General features: G+C 39.1%; 1 protein-coding gene across 1 annotated transcript in view; it reads left to right on the forward strand.

Moving 5' to 3' along the window:
- Positions 1-239: 239 nt before the first annotated feature.
- The window catches only part of RAP2A (RAP2A, member of RAS oncogene family), a 30,912-nt gene continuing 8,592 nt past the window's right edge, over positions 240-22,559 (forward strand). The window contains exon 1 of the mRNA XM_030234819.2: positions 240-583. Within this exon, the coding sequence (XP_030090679.2) occupies positions 270-583 (314 nt within the window). The 5' untranslated portion in view covers positions 240-269. The remainder of the gene's footprint in view (positions 584-22,559) is intronic.

Genomic DNA, 22,559 nt, shown 5'->3' on the forward strand with positions numbered 1-22,559 from the left:
TCCCGCCCCGTTGGCTGTTGCCGTGGCGACACGGGAAGGAGGAGGCGGGGCCGCCGCCCCACCCCGGCCGCGCCGCAGCCCGTGAGCACGGCTCCGCCGCCGGCAGCGCCGCCCAGGAGCCGCCGCGGCGGCCCGGAGCATCCGCCGGGCGGGGAGCGGAGCGGAGGCGGCTGCGGCGGCGGGCACAGGGCGGGGCGGCCGATGGCGGGGGGGTGAGGAGGGGCCGTCGGCAGGTGCGGGTCGGGCGGGCGGTCCGCGCTGGCGGGAGGATGCGCGAGTACAAGGTAGTGGTGCTGGGCTCGGGCGGGGTGGGGAAGTCGGCGCTCACGGTGCAGTTCGTGACCGGCACCTTCATCGAGAAGTACGACCCCACCATCGAGGACTTCTACCGCAAGGAGATCGAGGTGGACGCCTCCCCCTCCGTCCTGGAGATCCTGGACACGGCGGGCACTGAGCAGTTCGCCTCCATGCGGGACCTCTACATCAAGAACGGGCAGGGCTTCATCCTCGTCTACAGCCTGGTCAACCAGCAGAGCTTCCAGGACATCCGACCCATGCGCGACCAGATCATCCGCGTCAAGAGGTGACTTGCCCGGCGGCCGCTCCTCCGGCGGCCGCGCCCGACGCCCACCTGCGGCCCGGCCCGCCCCGCCGGGGCCTGCGGGCCTCCCGCCCCCCCCTCCGTGCCCTCCTCCCCCGCCCCGGTGCCCGGATCTCCGGCCCGGGGGCTGCCCACGCCCGCTCAGGTGCCTGCCCCGCGGCTCCCTTCCCTCGCCCGCCTCCCTCCGCCCTCCCCCGGCGGCAGGGCATTGCCCCCATCCCGCCACCCCCTCCGCAGCCGCGCCCGCAGCCCCGGGCTCCCCGTGGGCGGGCGCCGGCCGGGGGTGGAGGAGCGGGGGCAGGGGCCGGGGGCTCCCGTGGTTTCCGCCGCTTGCCCTCCCCCTGGTTGCGTGTGCGGGGAATTTGGGGTGCTCCCGTATGGAATACGGTGGAGAATCTGTGAGGCTGGAAGCGTGGGGGCGGAAAAGCAGTTCCCCCAGTGGTGTATCGGGTCAGCCAGCCCTCGAGTGCACTTTCTTGGTGGACGTGCTGTGGCCGATGTGCAGGGGAAGCACCTGGATGCTTTCGTGCGGCAGGCGAGAGATCTGCCTGTTCAGATACCTGCATAGGCATTTCCATGAACTTCCCACTCTTAAAAGTGCAGGACTCCAGCCGCTTTCTCGGTGGAAGTGACGGCTGTGAGTGTTAGGCCTCATGTGTGCTGGTGTTGCTCTTAAATTTCCCACGGTCTCGTTGCCAGCCGCTCTGTTAGGAGCGAGCCCACGGTGGTGAAGCACCGGTGCCTACTGCCAGTTTGTTTTTATAATCGTTGCGTTGTTTAGATGTGCATCAATCAGTCAGATGTCGGCAGCTGAAATGCAGCCAGTCGCGCTAAAATAAGGGTAGATGCACCATTTGAAATCATAGCAACCGTTTGAACCAGAGCGTAGATGAGAAAATGCCGCTGGCCAGATCGTCGCAGACAGAGGTCTGTTACTGCCCGTGGAGAGAGGCTGTAATTATATCACAGAACTGGTTGTAGCTTTGGCTTGGGCATCTGAAAGGGAAACCCTTGTAAATAACTTAGTTGGACCACATCTGTTGGATTTGCATCTTAATGTAGAGTAGAGCATAAAAGGTGGTGATGATAATAATAATGGCTAATCATATGGTCGGGTATGGTCTGTTCACAGAAACTGCCATTCCAGACCAAGGCCTGGGGAAGATGTATTTTGAAATTGGGGAGGAGGGTGAGTAGGGGAAAGGGGAGGGAGGAGGCAAAGCGCTGCTATTTTTAAAGACTTGCAACTTTTTCATGGTGGGTATTTCTTAATGTGTGTCCTGACTCTTTCAGTGGAGATTTCTAAAGACCAATGTGATGGAGTTATTTTGAATTTATTATGGAAAGTGCATTTTCAGTATTCTTCCATCCTTATCATTCGCATGTACCTTACAGAAGAAGGTTTTTTACTTTAAGTAGCTCTGGTAGACTTTATTCATTAATAAATGCTTTTGGTTTTCTTATATTTAATTGTCACTAGAAATTAATTTAGTTCTGAATTTGTATCTGTGGCTTTTGCAGCTTGCTTTGTACCTTGTGCTGGAGCATCTGCATTCAGACCACAGCTGACCAGCTGTAGATAGGTGAAGCAGAATAGAAAGCAACTTGTACTTCCATAGTTACATTGACTCAGCACTGCTGAGAGTGGGTCTGAATGCTGCTCTCATTTTTCATCTGCTAGCTCTTTTACTGCAAGACTCCAGCTTTGTTAGATAGTTTGTGAGACATATGAGCAACATTGTAATCCTAAATTTCATTTATGCCAAGTAATCTAAATGCAGCTGAAATCCTGAAAATTTTAGCAAGCCCAGATAATTTTAATTGAGTTGTAGTTGAAAGGAATATGATGCATTAAAAGGATGTAGCTTCAGCAAGGGTACCAGATTTTTACTTGTTAACTTGCTTGATTTACATATGTGGGTTGTGGTGGGGGTGTTATGTTTTGGAACTTAGGTTCACAGGCAGTGTAAGACCTAATGTTCTGTAGACTTAAGCTTGCATCTTTCTTACCAGTTGAACCTGAAAAATGCATATTTACAGATACAATATGCATCTGTACAAGGACTTCTAAATTATAATTTACAGTTGCAGAAAGGCATTTCATCCATGCTGAGAAACAAATAATCGTAGTACTATTTTCCTGGAGGTTTTGGATGACAACTATATGCTTATATTGATACAAAACCATATTCTGAAAAATCCCTGAACTTTAGTTGTACTGAAAACCAATTGGCCAGGTCTCTAAGTGGTAGGTATCTGTGCATTTTACATATTGTCCTTGCTATTTTGTTTATTTTCAGATTAAAGAATCTCTGTGTTATACCATAATTAGAGAGTAATTTTAATTACACTCCCAAGAAGTAGAAAAGCCAGTTGAAATTCCCTCTTTGGGTTAAGAGATGCACACTTGAGTCTTCTGCTTCCCTGGTCTAACCACCACATACCAGGCCAGCTAAGCCAAGCGAGCTCTTTGCCCCACCTGATGAATCTGAGTGACCTTAGAGGAATGAATGATATGTTCATGAATGAGAAAGAGGAAACAAGTGGACCTTCACTTAACTCTGAAGCTTAGTGGTTAGAAGAGATTGAGATCACTCTTGCCAATCTAGTTTCTGTTCTCTTTAAATGGCTATTTAATATTAGCACATAAATAGGCTTAGTCTGAAATCCAGCTCTGCCAGCTTGCAGAGAACTCCCCTAGTGGTAAAACTGTGAAGTTGAGCTTCCTTGTGTAGTGTCTGTAGGTCTTGCATCCCTTTCAGTCATGGTGCACAACTTTATCAAGAGTGGAGGATGTCTCCATGGCTTTTGCACAGGTAATTCAAAGTCTTTCTCGGAAAATGTTTTAAATGTAAACGGTATTCCTCTTCTCAAAGTAAAAAACAAATTTCGTTTAGATCTTTCTAAGAGAGAGTCCAGGTGCTGTGCCTTGAGAAGGGAGCCCTGCCAGTTCTGGGTGGACAGGTGCACCCCCAGCAGCTCTGCCTAGACGAGGAGGAGGAGGAGGTTTCAGAGGTGCTCACTGTGCTCTGGGCTGGAGTTTGCTGCAGCGGAGAGTGCTGCCAGCCTTGGCTGAAGGATCACGGTGGTACGAAATCACAGCTGCCCTTCTTCCTCCAGATGCTTCATCTGAAACACCTTGATCCAATCCCAGTTTGGGCACCTAGAACTGGTTTCTGAGCCCTGCTTTTGCCAAATAGGTCCTTTAAGCCTAGTTTCTTGATTCTTGCATATGCTGAAGGTTTGTACTGCTAGGAAGGTGGAGTGTGCATGAGGCAGCTTTGAAGACTACTTATTTTCTTAATTCAAGAAGAACAAAAAGAATCAGCTGCTGCTTTACTGCCTCCTGGTGAGGTAATACACAAAATATGCCACCTGTGCATTGGTGGGTGCTGCAGCTCTGGGGCCTTCTTCCTTAGATTTACAGGCTTGGCAGCAAAGAATTGTTTATGCTGCAGACAGAACTCACCATAGTTTCAGAATGAGCTGTTTTCTGGAGAAACCTTCTATTCATGAGAGCAGGGCTAAATTGGATGAGTGGGCCCATGCCAACAAAGGTCTGCAGTGAAGGAAGAACAGAAGCTGTCAAAAGAACAGATTGGAAGTGGTGCACCCCAGTTAGATGTCAAAATTTAGAAGTAATTAGTGAGTATGAAGATTAGGTAGTGAAAATTTTATTTTTATTTTTGTGGAAAAAGGAGTTGGGTATCTTCTAAAACTTCTGTGATTGTCTGTTGTGTGATTAGAAAGCTCTCTAAAGAGAATCTGTTGGTATTTGCCAAATACTGAATTTTAATTTTTAATATGACTGCCAGTGTTTTTCTGTTATGAAGGTATGTTTAAAATTCACTGGGTATGAATTCTAGGTGCTTGCTTAGCCTTCAATAGTGTAATTTCTTGATCTGTTCTACAGGCATTTTTATAGTGTTTTTTTCAGTTGAACCCAAAGAAATAGGAAAGTATTATTATTTCTATTCAAGCAGAAAACTAGTGCCTAGAAGTAAAAGGAAACTCAAAGTTATTTCTGAGTTCTTCACTTGTAGTAATTTCTCTAGGTGTCTGACCTGTGCTTTAAGTACAGGACTGTTGCATTCACATTTTAGAGACTAACAGAGCCTTCTTAAGTATTTATCAAAAGGGCTATTTTACTCCAAGTAGTGAAAAAACCCCCTTCTTTTCATTAATCTAATGCTTTTTCTCAAGAAGAAAAAACCCAGAAAATTTATTTTATTTAGATTGGCTGGAAATGTAGACTAAATTATATAAGTATATTGCTATGAAATGTCACAGAAATCTGAGTTGAGTTGACAATGTTCTTTGTAGCTGTGGTTTATGATCAGGATGAAAATCTGCCTCTCAGTCTAGGGATTCTGTGTAATACTAAAACATACAAGAGATGTAATTGTTGAAATTTATTAATTGTGAAATCAGCATCTTCAGTTGATGTATTTAGTGACTTAATGGTGATTAAGTCTGGAAAACTATATTTGAAATTACAAATTGCTCAAAAGTTTAGTTGAAAATATTGCTTTCCAAATACTTTGAAATCAAAGTGGGGTTTTTATTCAAAGAACATGAAACCTCTTTAAACAAGGTCGAATTTTTCAGTTTTCTGAAGTTCTGTGTGTGCTGCATCTTTATTTTCAGAAAGTATTTTTTTCTACTTTTGAGAAGTAGTTAGAGGATTCTTCATAAACACTGGTATAACATCTTCAACCACAAACATGGATTCAACCTTTCAGGAAGAAACTTCTACCAAAGTGTTTGGTGGAAGTGAACTGTGGAAAATCCTGTTTCTTCTGAAGTGTACTGTATGCAAAGCTTGACAAATGTCTAGGGATTTTCATACATGCTAGCTGTGTAAGATGGCAGAAATTAGCACACACTGAAATCTTAAAGTCCTTTTTAGGAAGAGTTCCTTTTCTTGCAATCATCTTAGTCTAATGGATTGTTTTGAGTACTCATCTTCAGGTAAAAAAAGGCAGAGTGGGTAAAAAGCATTCTCCCCATTCTCCCCTTGGTCAAGCTGCCAGCCACTCTTGTGCACCCATGAGATGAAATTTAGGACTGCATTGGAAGAACAGATGAACAGATTCTAAATCTCAGCAAGCATTTGCACATATTTAAGTACAATAGAAGAACTCTACTGGTCTCCCTTTTCCTTCTTACTTAAGGGACACCTATGGATAGCTGCTTATCAGGTGGGAACTCACCAGTTTATAAGAACAAAATGTAAACACTGAAAGCATCTGTAGAGATATAAAGGAGGGGTAAACAGAAGTAGTCAGTCATACCTAATTGACTCTGTATATAATATCAGAACTTTCAGCTCTCTGGCCATCTCTTGTGTTTTATTGGGGAGCTGAATCGTAGACTGTCCTCTAGAAAGTGTCTGTAATAGAGCATAACTCAGATTTGTGCTCTTGTGTTCTTTAAACTTTAGAGACCTAAAAGAAGCATTGTATAGAGCTTAGATAATTTTTTTGTGTGTGTGAATCTACCTTTGTTTTAATTTGAAATTAATGAACTAATTCTGCCAGATAAAATTATAGGTTCCTACAAGTCTTATAGAGACAATCCTCTAAAAAATGTCTGACAATGTGCAATTTTAAGCTATAGAAGATTATTTTAAAGTCGTTTGGCTTAGATTTAAAATCAGATATTTCAAGGTGCTTGTGCATCTTCAGAACATGTAACCTTTAATGTTTTCCTGTAGTAACTTTTGAATTTAATTACATATTTGCAGAGTTCTCTTGACTCTTCCCCCTCACATTTTCCCACTCTCACACTCTTGATAATCTGAAATATTCATATTACTTTGAATTTCTTTCAGTGGAAAATGTGAAAATTGAAGACAATGCTTATAACCAAAGTGTTCTAATGTGTTAGGGTTTTTTTGGCTCTTTCCCTGCTCCCTACCATCCCCACTGCCTAGTCCAGATAATTTTATAGGCCAAGTTTTATTTATTTTTCTCTGTAAGGTAAAATGACATGATAGTTTTCATATCTGAACACTGAATATGAATATTTTTTTATCCCCTCCTGCTTTTTAGGTGTTCTTTGGACTTTTATTGAAAAAGCCAGGTAGGCAAGCTCCTTTTGTATGCGTGTTTAGTTTAGATTGTGCTAGTTTAGAGTATAGTGCTTTTTTTTTTTTTTTTTTTTTTTTTTTTTTTTTTTTTTTTTAATGATGCCTGTATTCCTTAGCATCATCTTCTGGGGTTTGGGTCTTAATTGCTGCTGTAGCTTATGTTGTTGTAGAGATGTGTGGATAATTTTTGGATAGCTACAATTATCAAATAGTAGAACAGTATGTGGCAAGACTTCTTAAATTTGTTTTTGGTTGTGCAATATTGCTTGATTGTGTCTGTGTTGTAAAAATGTCATTTAATGTGTTAAAGACCAAATATTATCATGACTTTAATTGCTTTCTTGACTTAGTTCAGTAATACAGCATTAATGCTTGGGGTTGAATGTTTTCTATTTTGCTCTTCATTAGGGCATTTTGACAAAGATTTTTGGATATTTGGAAAATTTTATTTTAAAAAAATCATTGCTTGTTAGAATTTCTAGTTTTGTCTTTGAATTTCTTATTTCTTTTACTGAGAGGACAGTAATTCTTTAAATACTGTTTTTTTATAGCCAACACAGTTGTCAGATTTAATATTTTCTTTCAAAATATTTCTTCAGTTGGATAGTGTGTGGATAGAAATGAGTTTCATTCTTTGGTCAAAAGTCAAGCAATCTGGGTGACATTATGTTTAATTAAAGCTCCTATGTTATCAGGCATACTTTTTAGACCAGAATTTCAAAAATAGACATTCTTTGGCTGTTGGAAGTTTTTAAATTAAAATGTGAAATGTCTGAGTGGGTGGATCTCCCAAAAAAAAAAAAAAAAATCATCAAATCTTTCCATTAAATTTTATTTCTAGTTTTCTTCTTAATAATTGACTGTCAGATTTTTATTTCTTGTACCTAAGAAAAAACCTGGGGTTACTGGTTATTTAATTTCTGGAGCATTACAAGTGTTGCTCAAACAATTTTTTTTCCTCCTGTAAATTGTGTAGGTGGTATGTGATGATAACGTTTTGAGAGAGAATAGGGAAGCAATCGGGACTGCAGTGCTAAATTATCCTGGCACGTAGTGACTTGCATAAAGATTTCTGTAAAAAGATTTTAAGGTATCAAGAACTGCAGCTATCTGCTTCTATGGGCTCTCTGATTCATGAGCTTGCTTCTACTCTTTCTTTGGGGGTTTGGATTTGTTATGTTCTGCTCTGGGTTTTTTTTCCAGAGGTTTCCAGTACAGGACTAGTATTCAGTTTTTGCTGCACTAAGGCAAACACTGTAGTCTAGGTGCAGTTTACAATGATGAGTGCAACTTGGACACTTTCTGTGTCAGTGGGTTGGATGCATTTTGGCAGCTGTGTTGTCTTAAATCTGAATCTAGACAAGAGAATTAAAGATGTGGTATGAGCATGTTATCCTTTCTCCCCATTAATGTTGTAAGGCTCACTCACTACAGTTGGGTGCTGTAGTCTTCAAAAATGCAGTGGTGACAATGTTTTAATTATTGTCTTGGTTAGCCCTAGACTGGCTAAAAGATCGGGTGAAGGACAAACAAAAGGAATGTTTGTAGGATTGATTAGTTTGTTTTTAAGTATGACTTTGTCTTGTAGATGGAACTTAAACAATTTAAAAATATTATCTTCTGCAAAAGTCATGGTAATGAGGAAGACATCAAAGCATTTTTAAAATACTAGGATGCAATAGCTAGGGTAGTGGTCTATGGTAAAATAAAATACCGTTCTTACTTTAAAAAATGGTTTGGGGACTTCCATTATTGTTCTGGTTAACAGGTAGCCACCTTAACTAAAAGATTAATAGTGTCTGAGACTCCCATGCGAGTTTCAACTCGACTACAATTTAATTTGAACTGGAAATGAATTGAATAAGGCACTGAACTTAAGTGCTCTGAATGTTGTGAAGAAGAGCTTTGATCCTGGATTTATGATTAATTGCAAGAAAGGATGCTTTCAAGAAACAGCCAAATAGGTCACCACTAGCCTATAAGCATGTCTGCTGAATTATGAGCAAGTTTTCATAGGAGAATATTTGAATTGTTTGCCCTCTTACCCCTAATATATTTTACACTAAAGAGTGTAAGCCAGGACTGATCAACCTACTTTATCTGATTAGATCTGGTTGTAGTTTCCAGCACTGCTGTAGCACCTTTTAAACTGCTGTACAAAATCTTACTTGAAACGTTTTATAAAATAATTGGAATGCTTCTGTCTTTTCAAAAAGCTAAGAACTTTATAAGACTGATACAGAAATGCATAAGTTCTCTCCTCAATAATTCCTTTTCTTTTGAAATGTCCTTACTACGTTTTTAATTTAATTTATAAATTTTAGAAACTCCTTGGTTTTGCTAGAACTAAACAATGAATATAAAATATTGGGGGTTTATACCATTTTCCCCAGAATTTATAAATGAGTGGGAAAAAAAATCTGGTGGGTTTTTTTTCATCCACCTCTGTATTTAATGATGCAAAATGCTGAAGTGTATTTTTTTTAAACTATGACATCAGTCCTAATTTGTATACTGCTGCTTGTAAATACATGTTTTTAGGAAGGTATGTTTTCAGTCTGTGGATTACTTTCCAGTGCCAAAAGAACTTGATGTGTTAATAGGATTTCCTAGTAGTCGTCTTCTATCACCAGGTTCAGAATTTGCCCCTCTTCTGCTGAAATAATTCTGCTGAAGGCCTGTCACACGGTGGTGTTTTGTGATTTATTTGTGGGGTTTTTTTTAACTTCAGGAATTCAGGTTGGGGTTTTTTTTTTAATAATTTGGAGGGCAGAAAATGATCATGTTGAACTATTTATTCTGGAGGATTTTATCAGATGCCTTTCATACACTTCTAACCCCACAAAGCAAAAAATCTAAACTGGTCTGAGTGTGTTTCAGTCTCCAGTTAAATCCAGGCTCTCTGTCTCAGTGCTTAAAGAAGGCATCTGCTCTGTTATAACAGTCTCAGATGCAGTTAGATTCTTGGTAGCTGACATGCATGTCACTCCCTACAATGCCTGGAAGAGAGAAGAATGAGTCACCTTCTGCTGGGTAAAGGCTGCTGCAGTCCACTGTCAAAGTCCAAGTGATAATGTGGAGTGAGTTCTCCCATTGCTTTCTTCCTTTGGGTGTGGTTTTAGGTTTGGAGGGAGGGGAGTGGCGATTGTCAGTGTGGTACCACTTAAATCTGTTCAATCTGCTTGGATTCTGTAGCAGATGAGCTCCTCAGGATGCATGGAGGCTTTGGAGGTAGGAGAGGTTGGTTTTGTTATTGCACCAAATGTGCAGGATGCAAGCAGGCACTCCTGGCATCAGTCTTGTGAACATGCAGTGCTCTGGAACAGATGCCTTTTTAAAAATATTTTTCCCCAATGCCAACCTTCTCTTTTTATGAATTTCATTTAGAAATAAATGAGACCTGGCCCTTACGGGAAAAAAACACTAAGCTATTTTGGGTCATTTCCTTAGGAATCTGCTTTGTTCTGAGGTGTATAATACTGTTGCAACAAACCACTCAAACTACCAAGTCATATATGCAGCATCTTTTCTCTTGAGAAACAGGCTTGGCCACAGGACAAAACACTTAAAAAGAATGGGGTAGAAATGGAAGTCAGTATGTCACCATGAAATATTTATTATGGTCACCTGGACTAGGGGAGTCTTCTGGTGATCATTAACTATATGGGATATCAATTTTGCATTTTTGCAATGACTTCCTAATCTAAAGAGAATAAGCAGCCCTGAGAAATCACTGGGTACCAGTCCTGGAACCTTTCTTTATCTTGTGCATCCAATCTTTTTCTGATGTTCCCTTGGGATTTGTGAATTTGCCTTCTCGTGTTTGTACTTACCTTCAAAGTGATACATCTTCAACAAAAAGATTGAAGAATATTTTCTGAACCTCTCTTGCAGTTGAGTGGTTAGAGCAGTCTTCTGGGAAAAGCAGATGTGAAACTCCTGTGACCAAAGGAGGTGTGTAGTGCAGGTCTGTCACCTCATTGATCAGGGTTGTAATCGCTGCACTATGTTAAATGTGAGAAACAGCATTAACACCACTTGCTTTTATTCCCAAGGCTTTCTGTGGAAGTGATATCTGTTGTAGATTTGTTGAATATTTTACTACTGTTGTGTTAGTAGCCTCAGTAAGCAATGTTTAGTGAATTAGGGCCTCTTGAGGGACTTGGCTGCTTGCATAAGTCTGCAGAGACCATAGGTGTGTGACCCTGTTTTGGTTCCAGTGTGTGGCTCAGCTGGGCTTGCACAGCTCTAGGCCTTCAGACAGAGAGAGATAGCTTCTTTTGAGAAAAGCTTTGGGTGGGTGCAGCTTCTCAAGAAATTTATTGGGGAGGGAGAAATTTTGTGGAACGGTCTCCTGGTCATGGGCCTTTAAATGCTTCTGGAGTCCCAGTATAAATATTTATCTACCTCAGTTTTGCCTTCAGACCTAGAAATATTTGCCATTAGAATGAGTAACTCTCTCTACCTCCCTTTTCACATCAGTTTTGTTCTGTATGTTTTGAGCAGTGAGTTTCTGAATGCCTTTGTGTGACTCTTTTAGTATGGAATATGGAGTAGGCCACAGCCTTGATGATCAAATCATCCACAGCACAGGATTAACAAGTCTTGTACTTCAGATGCTTTCCTTCTCTAGGAGTTCTATGCACAGCTTATATTATATTGGTGATTATAAAATTTTATTTGGAGTAGAATCTGCTTAGGTGTCTATCCTTATACAGATAGTTGTCTGAGGGGTGATAGACTCTTTCCTAGAAAGAAACTGGAGAATATGATGATATCAGGATAACCTGTCAAGAGTCCATAGACTTTTAATGTTAAGTATCAAACAGGAAGAAGCTTGGTTAGTTTTCCTTCATTAGGTATCTCTTCTGTCTGTCTCTGAGTTTGGGCATCTGCAGCCTCACTTAACATCAGAAGCTGCAGGTGCTCAGCAGTCTCCTTTCATGCCATCTGTTTCTCCAGCAGTTGGTATAGCTTAGCCATGTGAGAGAATCAATAGCCTTGTGCTCCTTGGTCCTTGATGTTCTAGAAAATTTAGGCATGATGACAAATGGTAGAATTGCACTCAATCCAAATGTTCCCAAAATTCATTAAAACTGGGGAAAAGCCAGGGTTGCATGTTGTGTGGCTATGTTTTGATGGGAGTGGAGTTCAAGAGTCCTCTGCTGTCTTTAAAGATAACATAATAGATCTGCTGATAATTTTGCCTGGACTGAATGAAAGGGTATCTGTCTAATGGTCTCACCTTCAGTCTGGTATCATACAGGATGTAGTTGTCCCATCTAGGATTTTGTAAGCTCCGTTGCATAACAAAGTATCACTGTCTTATTATGTTGTTGCTGGAAATTTCTGAGTCTGCTTTACTATCGGTTTGTAGACAAACTTTTTGTAACTCTTATTTCTCATGCCCCCTTGTAACCAGATCTCTTAGCAACCAAAATCAGATACTTGCTACCTGTCAGATGAGTCTGTTAACGATGGCTGGCAAGGAATGCAGTTCCTGTTACCACTCTGAGTTCCAGTTTTTACATTGTAGGAATGGTCCTGCTGCCACCAGGCCTTTTGCCCCAGATTCTGCACTGACCATGTAATTGGGTGACTTGCTACTCATCTGTGTGAAGGTGGTTTTCAGGAACCACAATGAGCAAATGCAGTCCTTGGACAGTCTCCTGATGGACTGGGGCAGCTGTTCTTTAATATTTTTGATTCACACTGTTGGTTACACCTGTATTTGCCAAGAGTTCAGCTGCTGGGCTGCAGGGGTGGTTTGCAGACAGGACATGTGAACATTTAATGGGAAGCTGTCTCTTTCTCAAGGGAAGGAAGTGACAGGCACTTGCAGATGATATGAACCCTCCATCACAAGACTGAATTGTAGCAGGCATGTTAAAAGGGTCTGTATCTCTAAAAATAATATCACAAGAAGCTGAAGATAAACATCATGGTAGCTTGATGGTGGAAAGGTGGTTTATCCAGACTGCTTCGTCTTAGGTACTTACCAAAGCTTACTATGTGACTCTCTTATGGAAAGGAAAACAAAATATACTGAAAGCTACCACTGGAGTACTTGAACTTAAAATGTCCAAATTGCTCTGGAACATAAGGAAGAGGGAAGGCAGGTGCTATGAATTGCAGGGCTTACTAATGTGTCCCTAGGCTTGACAAGGACACATTGTAGAAAAAGAAACAACCTTGTGTTTACAAAGTTTTTACCTCTGGAAAGATTTGCTGCATTGTAGGCTCTACAGAGGAAAGAAGTATGAGTTTTGAAAAAAGGAAATATTTTATTTCCATGGCTTCTCAAGAACTTGGTCATTCAATATAATTGCTGCAATTTATTGCAAGATGTTGCCTTTTCTAGTTTTTTCTCACGAATTTTATTTGTGAGAAAAAACTAGAAAAGATAACAAAAAATAAAAAATAGAAAAGCATCCTTTTTAAAATGAGTCTAATCAAGGTGTGAAATCTCATAACTTGGGGAATGTTAAATTCTCCTTCAGATAGTTTTTAATCAGAAATAGTGACTGACATTATGGTAGCTTCATCTGCCAGAGAGGGACAATGGTGAACTCAGCCTTGGATGAAAGCTGAGAAGGCACACCTTGGAAGGCCATCATTACTCTCAAATTCAGCAATTGTATTGCCTTCCTAGCTGGGATAATTAGTCTGGTAATTGAAGTTTGCATTCTTCTCCAAGAAATGATCAAAACGCTTGCTTTGAAAGATTTTGTCTGTCAGCAAGAAATGTGGTTAGATTAAAAGGACTGGGAACAGTCTAGGCTTCACACCTCTGCACACACCTTCAGATTAATTGGAATGGCCTTTCTGAATAGGACAACTTAATGTGGAAAAAATAATTAATGAACTATTTTCAGGAAATTCCAGTTACCAATTAGTGATTCAATGAAGAAGGTGTTATGGACACAGGGGAGTGTATACAGTACCTTTAAACATAATCTCTTTCTTAAAAGAAATCCTTCTTTTTCAAATATTTCAACATTTTTCTAATATTTTCTTACTGTTACTTTTGAGCGTTAAGTATACAAATTGCCATCCTTTCTGTACCTAAAATGTGACAAATAGACATGTAAATATTGGGGTAATATTTTTTTTCTTAGGATAAAATGAAGTACATGGGGTTTTTTTTTAAATTAAGTTTGCTCAGGAAGAGAGATAGTTAAAATGTAGGTAAAACAAATATATCTATATATGTACACAAGAGGTTTTCAGTATTTTAGCCATCTGGGGTCAGGACTCAGGATAAAAGGAAAAAAATAATGAATGGATTCTATCAGGCTCTGCAGTCATCTTCTGTTTAAAAAAAAAATTTAAAAGGCTTTGTCTACATGTGAAAATTCTTTCACCAAATTGCTTCTGAACAAGTTTGTTTAAACCAGTGTAAAGCCACGTTGTTTGTCTCATACCTAATTTGAGCAATATGAAAATTGGTATCCATGCAGGAATTCGCAGCATTTTAAAGAAGTTTCTTAGGTTTGCCTGACTTATGTTTGTTTCCCTCTGAAAAAAACCAAAAAATTGTGTCAGTAAGAAACCTAGGCACTGATTTAGTTCTGTTTCCCTCTCTCACACACTTGTGCATGGGTTGCTTTTTCTGTCCTCCCTGTCTCTGGGTGTCCCCAGCCATCGGCCGGCACACGGCCACGGCAGAACGCCAGCGCGGAGCCGCTCCGCTGCCCAAGGGATGCTGACAGCCAGAGCCCTGGGCTCTGACCCCGGTGCTGCTGACACAGCCTTGGCACAGCCAAGGTGCTCACATCCCCAGAGATGCAGCAGCCCCAGGAGCCAGCCTTGCTGCTAGGGTTAACAGGTACAAGATAAAACAGTCTGCAGGCTTGACTGGCTGCCACAGAGTGTCTTCGTGGACAATAAAATGGCTGTCAGACAGGTTAGTAAAACTCTTCTGGGAAAGAGGAGCTTTTTATAACCTAGAGTAGACCCAAGGAAATTAACATTTATACAGTAGTTAAAATATAAATAGCTCGACATCTGAGATGATGACTATATCGGAGTTCCTCATTCTAGATGGCTTCATTTTGATAGTTAATCAAATATTAGATTTGAGATATTCATGCACACATCTATGTATGTGAGAAAAAGTAAAATGTTAAGATTTAACTGTTTTACCAGGTACCCTATATTTAATGTCCTCTTATAAACAAGTTCTTACTAAGAAATGTTTGGGTATTCAAATGGATTATATTCACAACACGGATTCAGAATGAAGTAGTCTGTTGTTTTTCTTTAATTGGTACCTGTCTTATTGTAGAAAGAATGAAAAAATCTCCTAAGAAGATTATTTCTGAAGTTTATGCTCAAGATAGAAGGGAGGTTATCAAGAAATTGTTCTCTATATTTATCTTTATTCCACTTAAAGGTAGTATGTTGGGAGGCAGTATTTTGTATTTGAAGATGAACCAGAATTTATTTCAATAAGAACAAGCAAGTAACAAACAATCAAATCCTGACAAAACTGAAGCTCTTACTTTGGTCAGTTCATCTTTAGATATAGAAACAGTTTCATTTAACAAGATTGTATACACTTTTTGGATACTAAGTCTGGAGATAGAAAGTTGAGGTGTTGAAGGTGGAGCTGACTTCTTCAGCCTGTGGAGAATAAAACCTTGGTGCTCAGTTTATTCTAACATTCCAATTAATTATAGTAGGCATATGGTAATGAGATAAATTGTTCTATAAGGTAAGGGCCACCAACTTTCTGGAGTCATGGCAGAAGGGTTTTGCTTACCAAGTAGAAAATAAGATATTCTAGTAAAGGCTTGGCAGGAGTGAAGAGTCTTTCAGAGCATCTGCTCATGATACTAGTCAAGGCCTTGGATTTTTACTTTGTTGGTAGAGGAGGGTTTGACTGTGGTCAAAAGGAACTGAAATAAGAATAGTATTTCTACAGCAAAAGAGAAAATGCATTTATACTGTTTTGTCCTGAATTGGTCCACTGTATCAGCGTGGCCACTTGCTTAGAGTTTCTGTAAGGTAGTCCATGTTCTGAAAAGTAGAGTTCCACCCTAATTGTACCATTGTGAGGAAGATCTGTCTCAACAGAGCATTTTTTCAAAGTTTTTTTTGTGTGCATTGTAGGATATTTTTATTAGCTTGAAGGACATTAAGCTGTATTCTTCTTTAGTTTCTAGGGCAACGAAAGTCTCCGCTTTGAACTAGACACACAAATTCTTTTCAGGCTATGCAGTATCAGAAAAATTCCAGTATCTACCTGCCTTAGCTTCTACTTAGGGACTGGTAAAAGAGCAGAAGTTCAAGCCAGGCTGTTTGCCAATTAGCCCTGTTATTTTTGTTTTACTTTTTCTTGAGTTTTAGTGACCTGCAGCTAGGTTCATTGCAAACAGTCAAATTCTTTAAAAAGCAAATAAATAAAAACCTCTGTGAAACTGTAGTTTGTATCAGTATGTAATGCTCCATTCTGCAGACTAGATTGTGGCAGTCAAATTATCAGAGGGCAGTTCTGTGACCAAGGCTTGCATTTCAGGGGCCAGATCTGGTTAATGCCAAAACTCAGGAGCACAGACTTGTTGGAGTAAAAGGTTCTTACCTTGAAATGGAAGAGGTTTTGTTTCTTTCCCTGTGGTTCTGACTGGACAGGACAGCATGATTGTTCCTGAACTCTAATCCTTTGGAAGTTGGTGCTGCTACTAAGAAGGTTTGAATTAATTGTTAGGCCTATTCTTGAAGACTGTAAAAGTGTAATTTTAATGAGCTAGAGAAAATCCTATTAGTATAGTTAAAACAAGTTTTGCAGTGGAATTTTTTTCAGTGATTATAAAATGGTTAAAGTAATATAAGAGTGTGTTGGCTTTGAAGACTGAACTAACACTTTAGAGAATTTTAGTCTTTTGGCCCTTTTAAAATGCATATGAATGTCATATTTTTTTTTTGCTATTTTTACTTTGTGTATCAACTAAAAAGTTTCAGTTTTATAGTTTAAATAAACAAGGATAAAGACTTGGAAGTTGTCATTAACTTATGCTTGAGCTTTAGTTAATGCTGCAAAATCTGGTTAGTTCATTTGCTTTCAAAATTCTGAGATATATGTCTATCTTGAGGCCTGTAAGCATGATTATCACTTCCTCTACATAAATGAATAGCTATAAATATTTATGTAACTTTGTCATTTGTTTCTCAGCCCATTTTCTATGTAAACAAGCATTATGCAACTCAGTCGTCCGCTTGTCTCATCTTCCTCCATTACCTGCCAGTAAGTTTTGAATTCTGCAGTGCAGTTAAACTAAATTAAACATTAGGACAAATTCCCAGAGAGATTGTGGAAGGCCTGTCCTTGGAAGTTTTCAGGACTGAGCTGTGCAAGGCCCTGAGGAAGCTGGTTGAGATTTCCTGGCTGACCTTGCTCTGAGCAGGGGGTTGGACTGGAGACTTCCCAAGGTCCCTTCCTGCCCAGATCAACATCTGGAACAAATTAGAAATCTAAATAATGATTAAATTCTGTCAGAATTTTTGGTGGGAAAGACACATTGTTGCTGCTATATGGAAGAAATTGGCACATGCTTAATCCTATTTATGGACTGGAGAATGGTGAGGGGAAAAATTGTAGGCAGAAGGAAAAACTAGAGCTTTAGATAGCAGCATTGATAGACTGTAAGAATCTAGACCTACCATTGTACTCATAAATAACTTTACAGACTGTGCTTTATATAAAGTCTGGATGCTGTTTCAGCTTTTCCAGGAAGAAAAGCTATTTGTTAACAGTATTTTGTTGCAAAGATTTTTTTTTTTTTTTTTTTTAGCTGAGCTACTGGCATAAACTTTGATATATATGAATTGGGACAAATCTCTTTGGTCACTTTCTTTCTCTTCCCTCAGCTTTGTCAGTGCTTGCTAGTACAGGAAGTTTACAGTATATTTTAAAATATTACAGTAGTTTATCTAAACATTTGCACATCAAGATATGCTTCCAAGAGAAATTTCTTGTGACAAAATACGTATTGATAGATAAATAGTAATGCATTTTAGGGTCTCCGTTGTTTGAACACAGCAACGTAATAACTTTGAACCGTAGAACAATTGGAATCCATGGATTTGAATGATGTGCAAGAGGCTCACATTGCTTTTAACAGATGTCTGCATTTTTCATTGTTTTTGTAAAGGCACATATTCAGTTCCACATCACCAGAACAGGCAGTTTTTATGAGCTGGTAGAGTTTTGTACAGAGGAGCAAGGAGGAGGAGAAATCCCTCAATGTCAGCATATGTTTAAAGGTATTTTGAGCCTTTGCAGTTTCTGCTCAAGTTGGTGATGTTGAAGTGAGATAATAACCTAGACTTTGACCCCAAAGCTGGTGTTCTTGCTTCAAGGCACACCTAATCCACCAGCTTTATTCTTGCTGCTGACAGGTTTGATGTTGGCATGGAATCTGCCCTAATGTTCCTAATACTTGTAAAGAAATCCCGAAATTTTGTGGTGTTGCATAGCTTACTGCTGAGAATAGCTGGGATGCAGGGTGCTTTTTCAGTTGAAGAGCAAGCAAAGCTGCTACTGCATGCTTTAAGATGTTCAGATTGCCTCCATCAGTAAGGATGGAAGACCTCAGAAGTGTTTATGTGCCATAGGCAATAGAGGTTAAAGCTGACAACTCTTTTCTTCAGATGGAGAGCAGAGGTACAGAGTTCAAGGGACTTGCTAGAAATTGCACAGGTGGTCTGTAACAGGGTGTGAAACTGAACCCACATCTCTTAAATCACATGTCAGCATTCCTCTTGCTTGATGCTTAATGTTTTTGCTCTAAGACATTGAGGACAAAATTTAATTATAAGTGGTTATCTTTGAAAAAAGCTGTCATTTAAAAGAAATGGGCTTTTTTGAGACTTAAGTACACAAATAAAAGGTAGATGGTAGTCTCTTTAATTTTAGAATCTTCTATATGTTGCACATTTGGTAGGTACTGGAAGCCTTGACATATCCAGTCATGCTCATTGTATTGGAATAAACATTAGTATATTAGCATGGATATGGCTTGAAAATATTCAGGGTAAGAAAACTAATGCAGGTATTAAGAATAATTTTCAATTATGGATGCAAAGCTTAAATATTGAAATGTGAGGCCTAATTTTCAGGACAGGGCTATTCCTACAGCTAGTAGCAGTAATTTTTTAAAAAGTCAGGTGCTTAGCTTTAATGTCTGGAAATTTTTTGAGCAAGAACTTTTTTGTATTTAAGCAACTATAACATGTCTTATAATCTGTTAATAGTTTTCTTGACAATTAGACTTCTTTCAGTATGAGGCAAGTAGAGAAACAGGAGCTAGATGAAATTGGTGCAACTGTGGGAATCTCAGATTTGTAGGACATTCTGATTTTCATGTTGGTTTTAGAAACAAGGGAATTAGTCACAATGGAAACACTCAGGTAAAACATTTGTTTTCTATTTACTTGTGGTTATTGCTTCTTAAGCTAAACCAAGGAACAGAAAATTCTCATTTGAAAATTCCAGTGTTTCTGGGTTGCTAAATGTGCCAAGCATTTCAGGATTTCAACAAGGTGATGTTGATGCTCAGTTGTGAAGATGAGGATTTTGATTGGCATAGAGAGGGAACTTGAGGATTAAAATCTTGTTTGGATATGCTCCCAGCAAACCTACTGCTAAGAAGGTAGATTTTATATATCCCTTAGAGTCTTTTCAGTCTTGATAATAGACTTCAGTGTTAGCTATGAATTTTAATGATTGATACTAGAGAAGAGTGTCCTTTTTAAGGTGAAAAATAATCTCTTGTTTGTGAAGACTTCAGAGCATCTGAAATGGCAGTAGATGAGAACTGAAGCTACTTGTGTCATTGGCTCCTTGTCATCCCCAGCACTCAGCTGTTTTCCTTCACCTGTGCCAGAGCCTTACTTTGAGGGGAACAGACAGTGTCATGGGACGTAGTTTAAACATGCATGGAGTTCTGCAAGCTTAATGAGAAAATGTCTCCCTAACATCTTAATGATCAGGGATATTCTTTTGGAACTTACTTTAGTGACTAGCGAAGCTTTAAGACATGTTGATAGACCTTTGAATTTTCAGATGCTCTTGACATTTTATCTTAAAAAGCTGGAGGCAGAGCTAAAAGTAGGCTCTATCTGTAGTGACTTGCAGAAGCAGGCTGAAAACATGGAAGGAGTTTATTGTTATTCTAGTTCTCCTACAGAATCTTAGTTGCACAAAATCCTCTGCAGATGATAAGAATTTTTCTCTGAAGTGAATGGAAATGACCTGTGAAGATCTTTGGTGTCCTTCATACAGAGACGATGTGCATCATCCTGTTACATCTGTTGCAGCAAGAGAATGCAGGTTTACTGCATGGCCTTTGAGTATGTGTGTTGGGTTCTGCAATCCATGGTTCTAGTCCCTTGGAGGTCTCAGCTGTAAGCTGCCTAGGAATAATGTGTGCGAGTGCTTTGGTTGAAAAGTGCTTATTGTGAGAGTTAGGAAGCAGATATTTATAGTGCTTCTGCATGCTGTGGTTGGTTGTTGTTTCTTGGGCTTTTGCTTGGAACTATTTCCTCTTAATTTCTTACAAGCACAGCACCGATGGTGAGCCAAATTGGCAAGTGAAGCCAGCTCTAACACCCACAGAACTGAATTGCCTTTAAAGTATTTTATTTAAACTGAGGGGATTATTTCCAGAAAGTTTTATGTACAAAAACAAAATTTCTGAAGCCTCTTCAAAAGTGATATGGTGTGGTGTTATTTATTATTCTAATATTATCCTCCGAAGTTGTTTTGCAATTATTATTTAATTTGCTGTCCTATGAGTAAGTACAATTATCATGACTTTATATACCTCAATCTATCCATCTGAAGAGTTTGTTTTCCCAAAGGCTATGTAAGGAGTTTGTGTCAAAGCTTAGAATAAAATGTTAGATCCCAGTCCTGCAATTAGGCCATACACTGTTCTTTATAGCAAACTGATTCATGACTCAGCCACCTAATTGCAGTGGGACTTCCAATAAACTCTTTAACATCTACTCATTTATAAAAATTATTTTAGGACTATTTTTTTAGTTGGGAGTTATTGCTTAAGAAATTAAATCACTATACAATATAACTTACAAAACTGAATATTAAATGCAATTAATTAGTAAACTGGAATGACTTGTTTGCACCAGAATCGTGGGAGTTTTACAGCTGTTCTGTGTGGTTTTGCCTGAGAAGCTGTAATAATTTCCATTAGAGGGAAAAGTGCTCAAACTTTGCAGAAACCTACTTTTGTTTAGGGTTGAGTATCTCTCTGACACATCTTTATTGGTGTCTATTGCAGGAGTCCATGGAAACATAATTCTGCACAATGACCCCCTAATAGCTGCAGCTTTTAAAGCTAACAAAATACAAAGAATAGGGGTTTGGTAAAAGTGAGATGTCTCCTCTGTCTGAGTGTCTTAAGGTAGTAATAGCTTCAGAAGTGTGTGAGTATATATAATTTTTTTTTCCTGCTGCTTTGGTTCAAGAATTGGTAACTTCAAGAAAGGTTTAAGATGGTTTTCTCCTTGGAAATTCTGTGGTATTGCTTCCTCTCATCCTGGTGTTTGAAAGCCTCAGAATCAGGCTGGGGAACACTCAGTGCCTTTTCTTATCCTCCGTAGCTGATGTGAGTTTTAACTACCTAGGGTTCTGCATTAAATATCCAAGTAATTATGTGAAAGGGATTAGAAAAATTCTTGATAGCTACACTTGGAATATGTTCTTCCTCTAAATGAGGAAACTGCTTGTTCAAGTTATGACAGATTTTACTGAAGGCAATCAAAGTTTGCAAGTTACATTACAAAAGGATATTTAGTTATATTTAGTGTGAATTTGTAAATAACCTAATAGATTTAAGTGTCATTTCTGATACTTTATTTCATATTACCCATAATTCTTTTGCTGTGTATTTTGGCAGGATTTGTACCACAAATTTTTTGTAAGTATAAAATGAAGAACAATTATTGACTTTTTGATATTATTTGCATCATTTTCAACACTAATATCTTTATCCCTTAAATTAATTTCCTTTTTGAAATACTATCAAAAGGGACAGAAATGCATTAAAAAAAAAAAAAAAGAAAGGAGAAAGATGCCCTGTGTGTAGAAGGTAATAAAGGAGAGTTAGTACTGGAGGTAGAAGGTGATAAAGGAGATTTAGTACTGGAGATTCCTTTTGATTATTAGTAATAGTTATCCTGTATAGATACCTTTTGTATTTCTGTGCTCCCAGTTTTTATCATATAATGCTGTAATCATGCATCTTTCTGAAAACTTCAGCAGGACTTAAACTTGTTATAAAAAGTAGCCTTTAAGAATCTTGGTTTGTTTTTATTACACAGAATGATTTGGTTGAAAATATTTGGGTCTGATATGAAGCTCAGGAAAAAAAAATCTTAGAAAAGAGATGCCACTTCCAGAATGTGAAATCAGAAAACAGGAACCTGTTTGTTCTTTTTTCTCTTCTGACTACTACAGCTCACACACACACAGAGAGTGTAGGGGAACTGGGCAATCTCTACCACTGTTTAAAGGAATCAGATCAGTTTATTAGCCTTGGTATGTTTGGGGAGTTTTGTTTGTATTTCTTGCTGTTTCAATCTTCATTGTTATTGTATTTTCATTGCACATTGTCTTTGTTTCTATCTTTATCCGATGACAGTTCTAACCAGAAATCCGAGAAGTACCTTGTAAAAGAAGTTAGGTACTGCCCATGGTTTTTTTGGGTGTGATTGGAGGTGGAAAAGCTGTGAGGAAAAAGTCTCTGAAGATAATTCTCATACTATTCACCCTGACACTTTCTAAATGTTCTGAGTTTTTATTCAAAGTGTACATAGTAATCTAAACAGAAATGTGGATGATGT

The sequence above is a fragment of the Serinus canaria genome, chromosome 1 (assembly GCF_022539315.1).
Source record: "Serinus canaria isolate serCan28SL12 chromosome 1, serCan2020, whole genome shotgun sequence".
NCBI classification, from domain to species: domain Eukaryota; kingdom Metazoa; phylum Chordata; class Aves; order Passeriformes; family Fringillidae; genus Serinus; species Serinus canaria.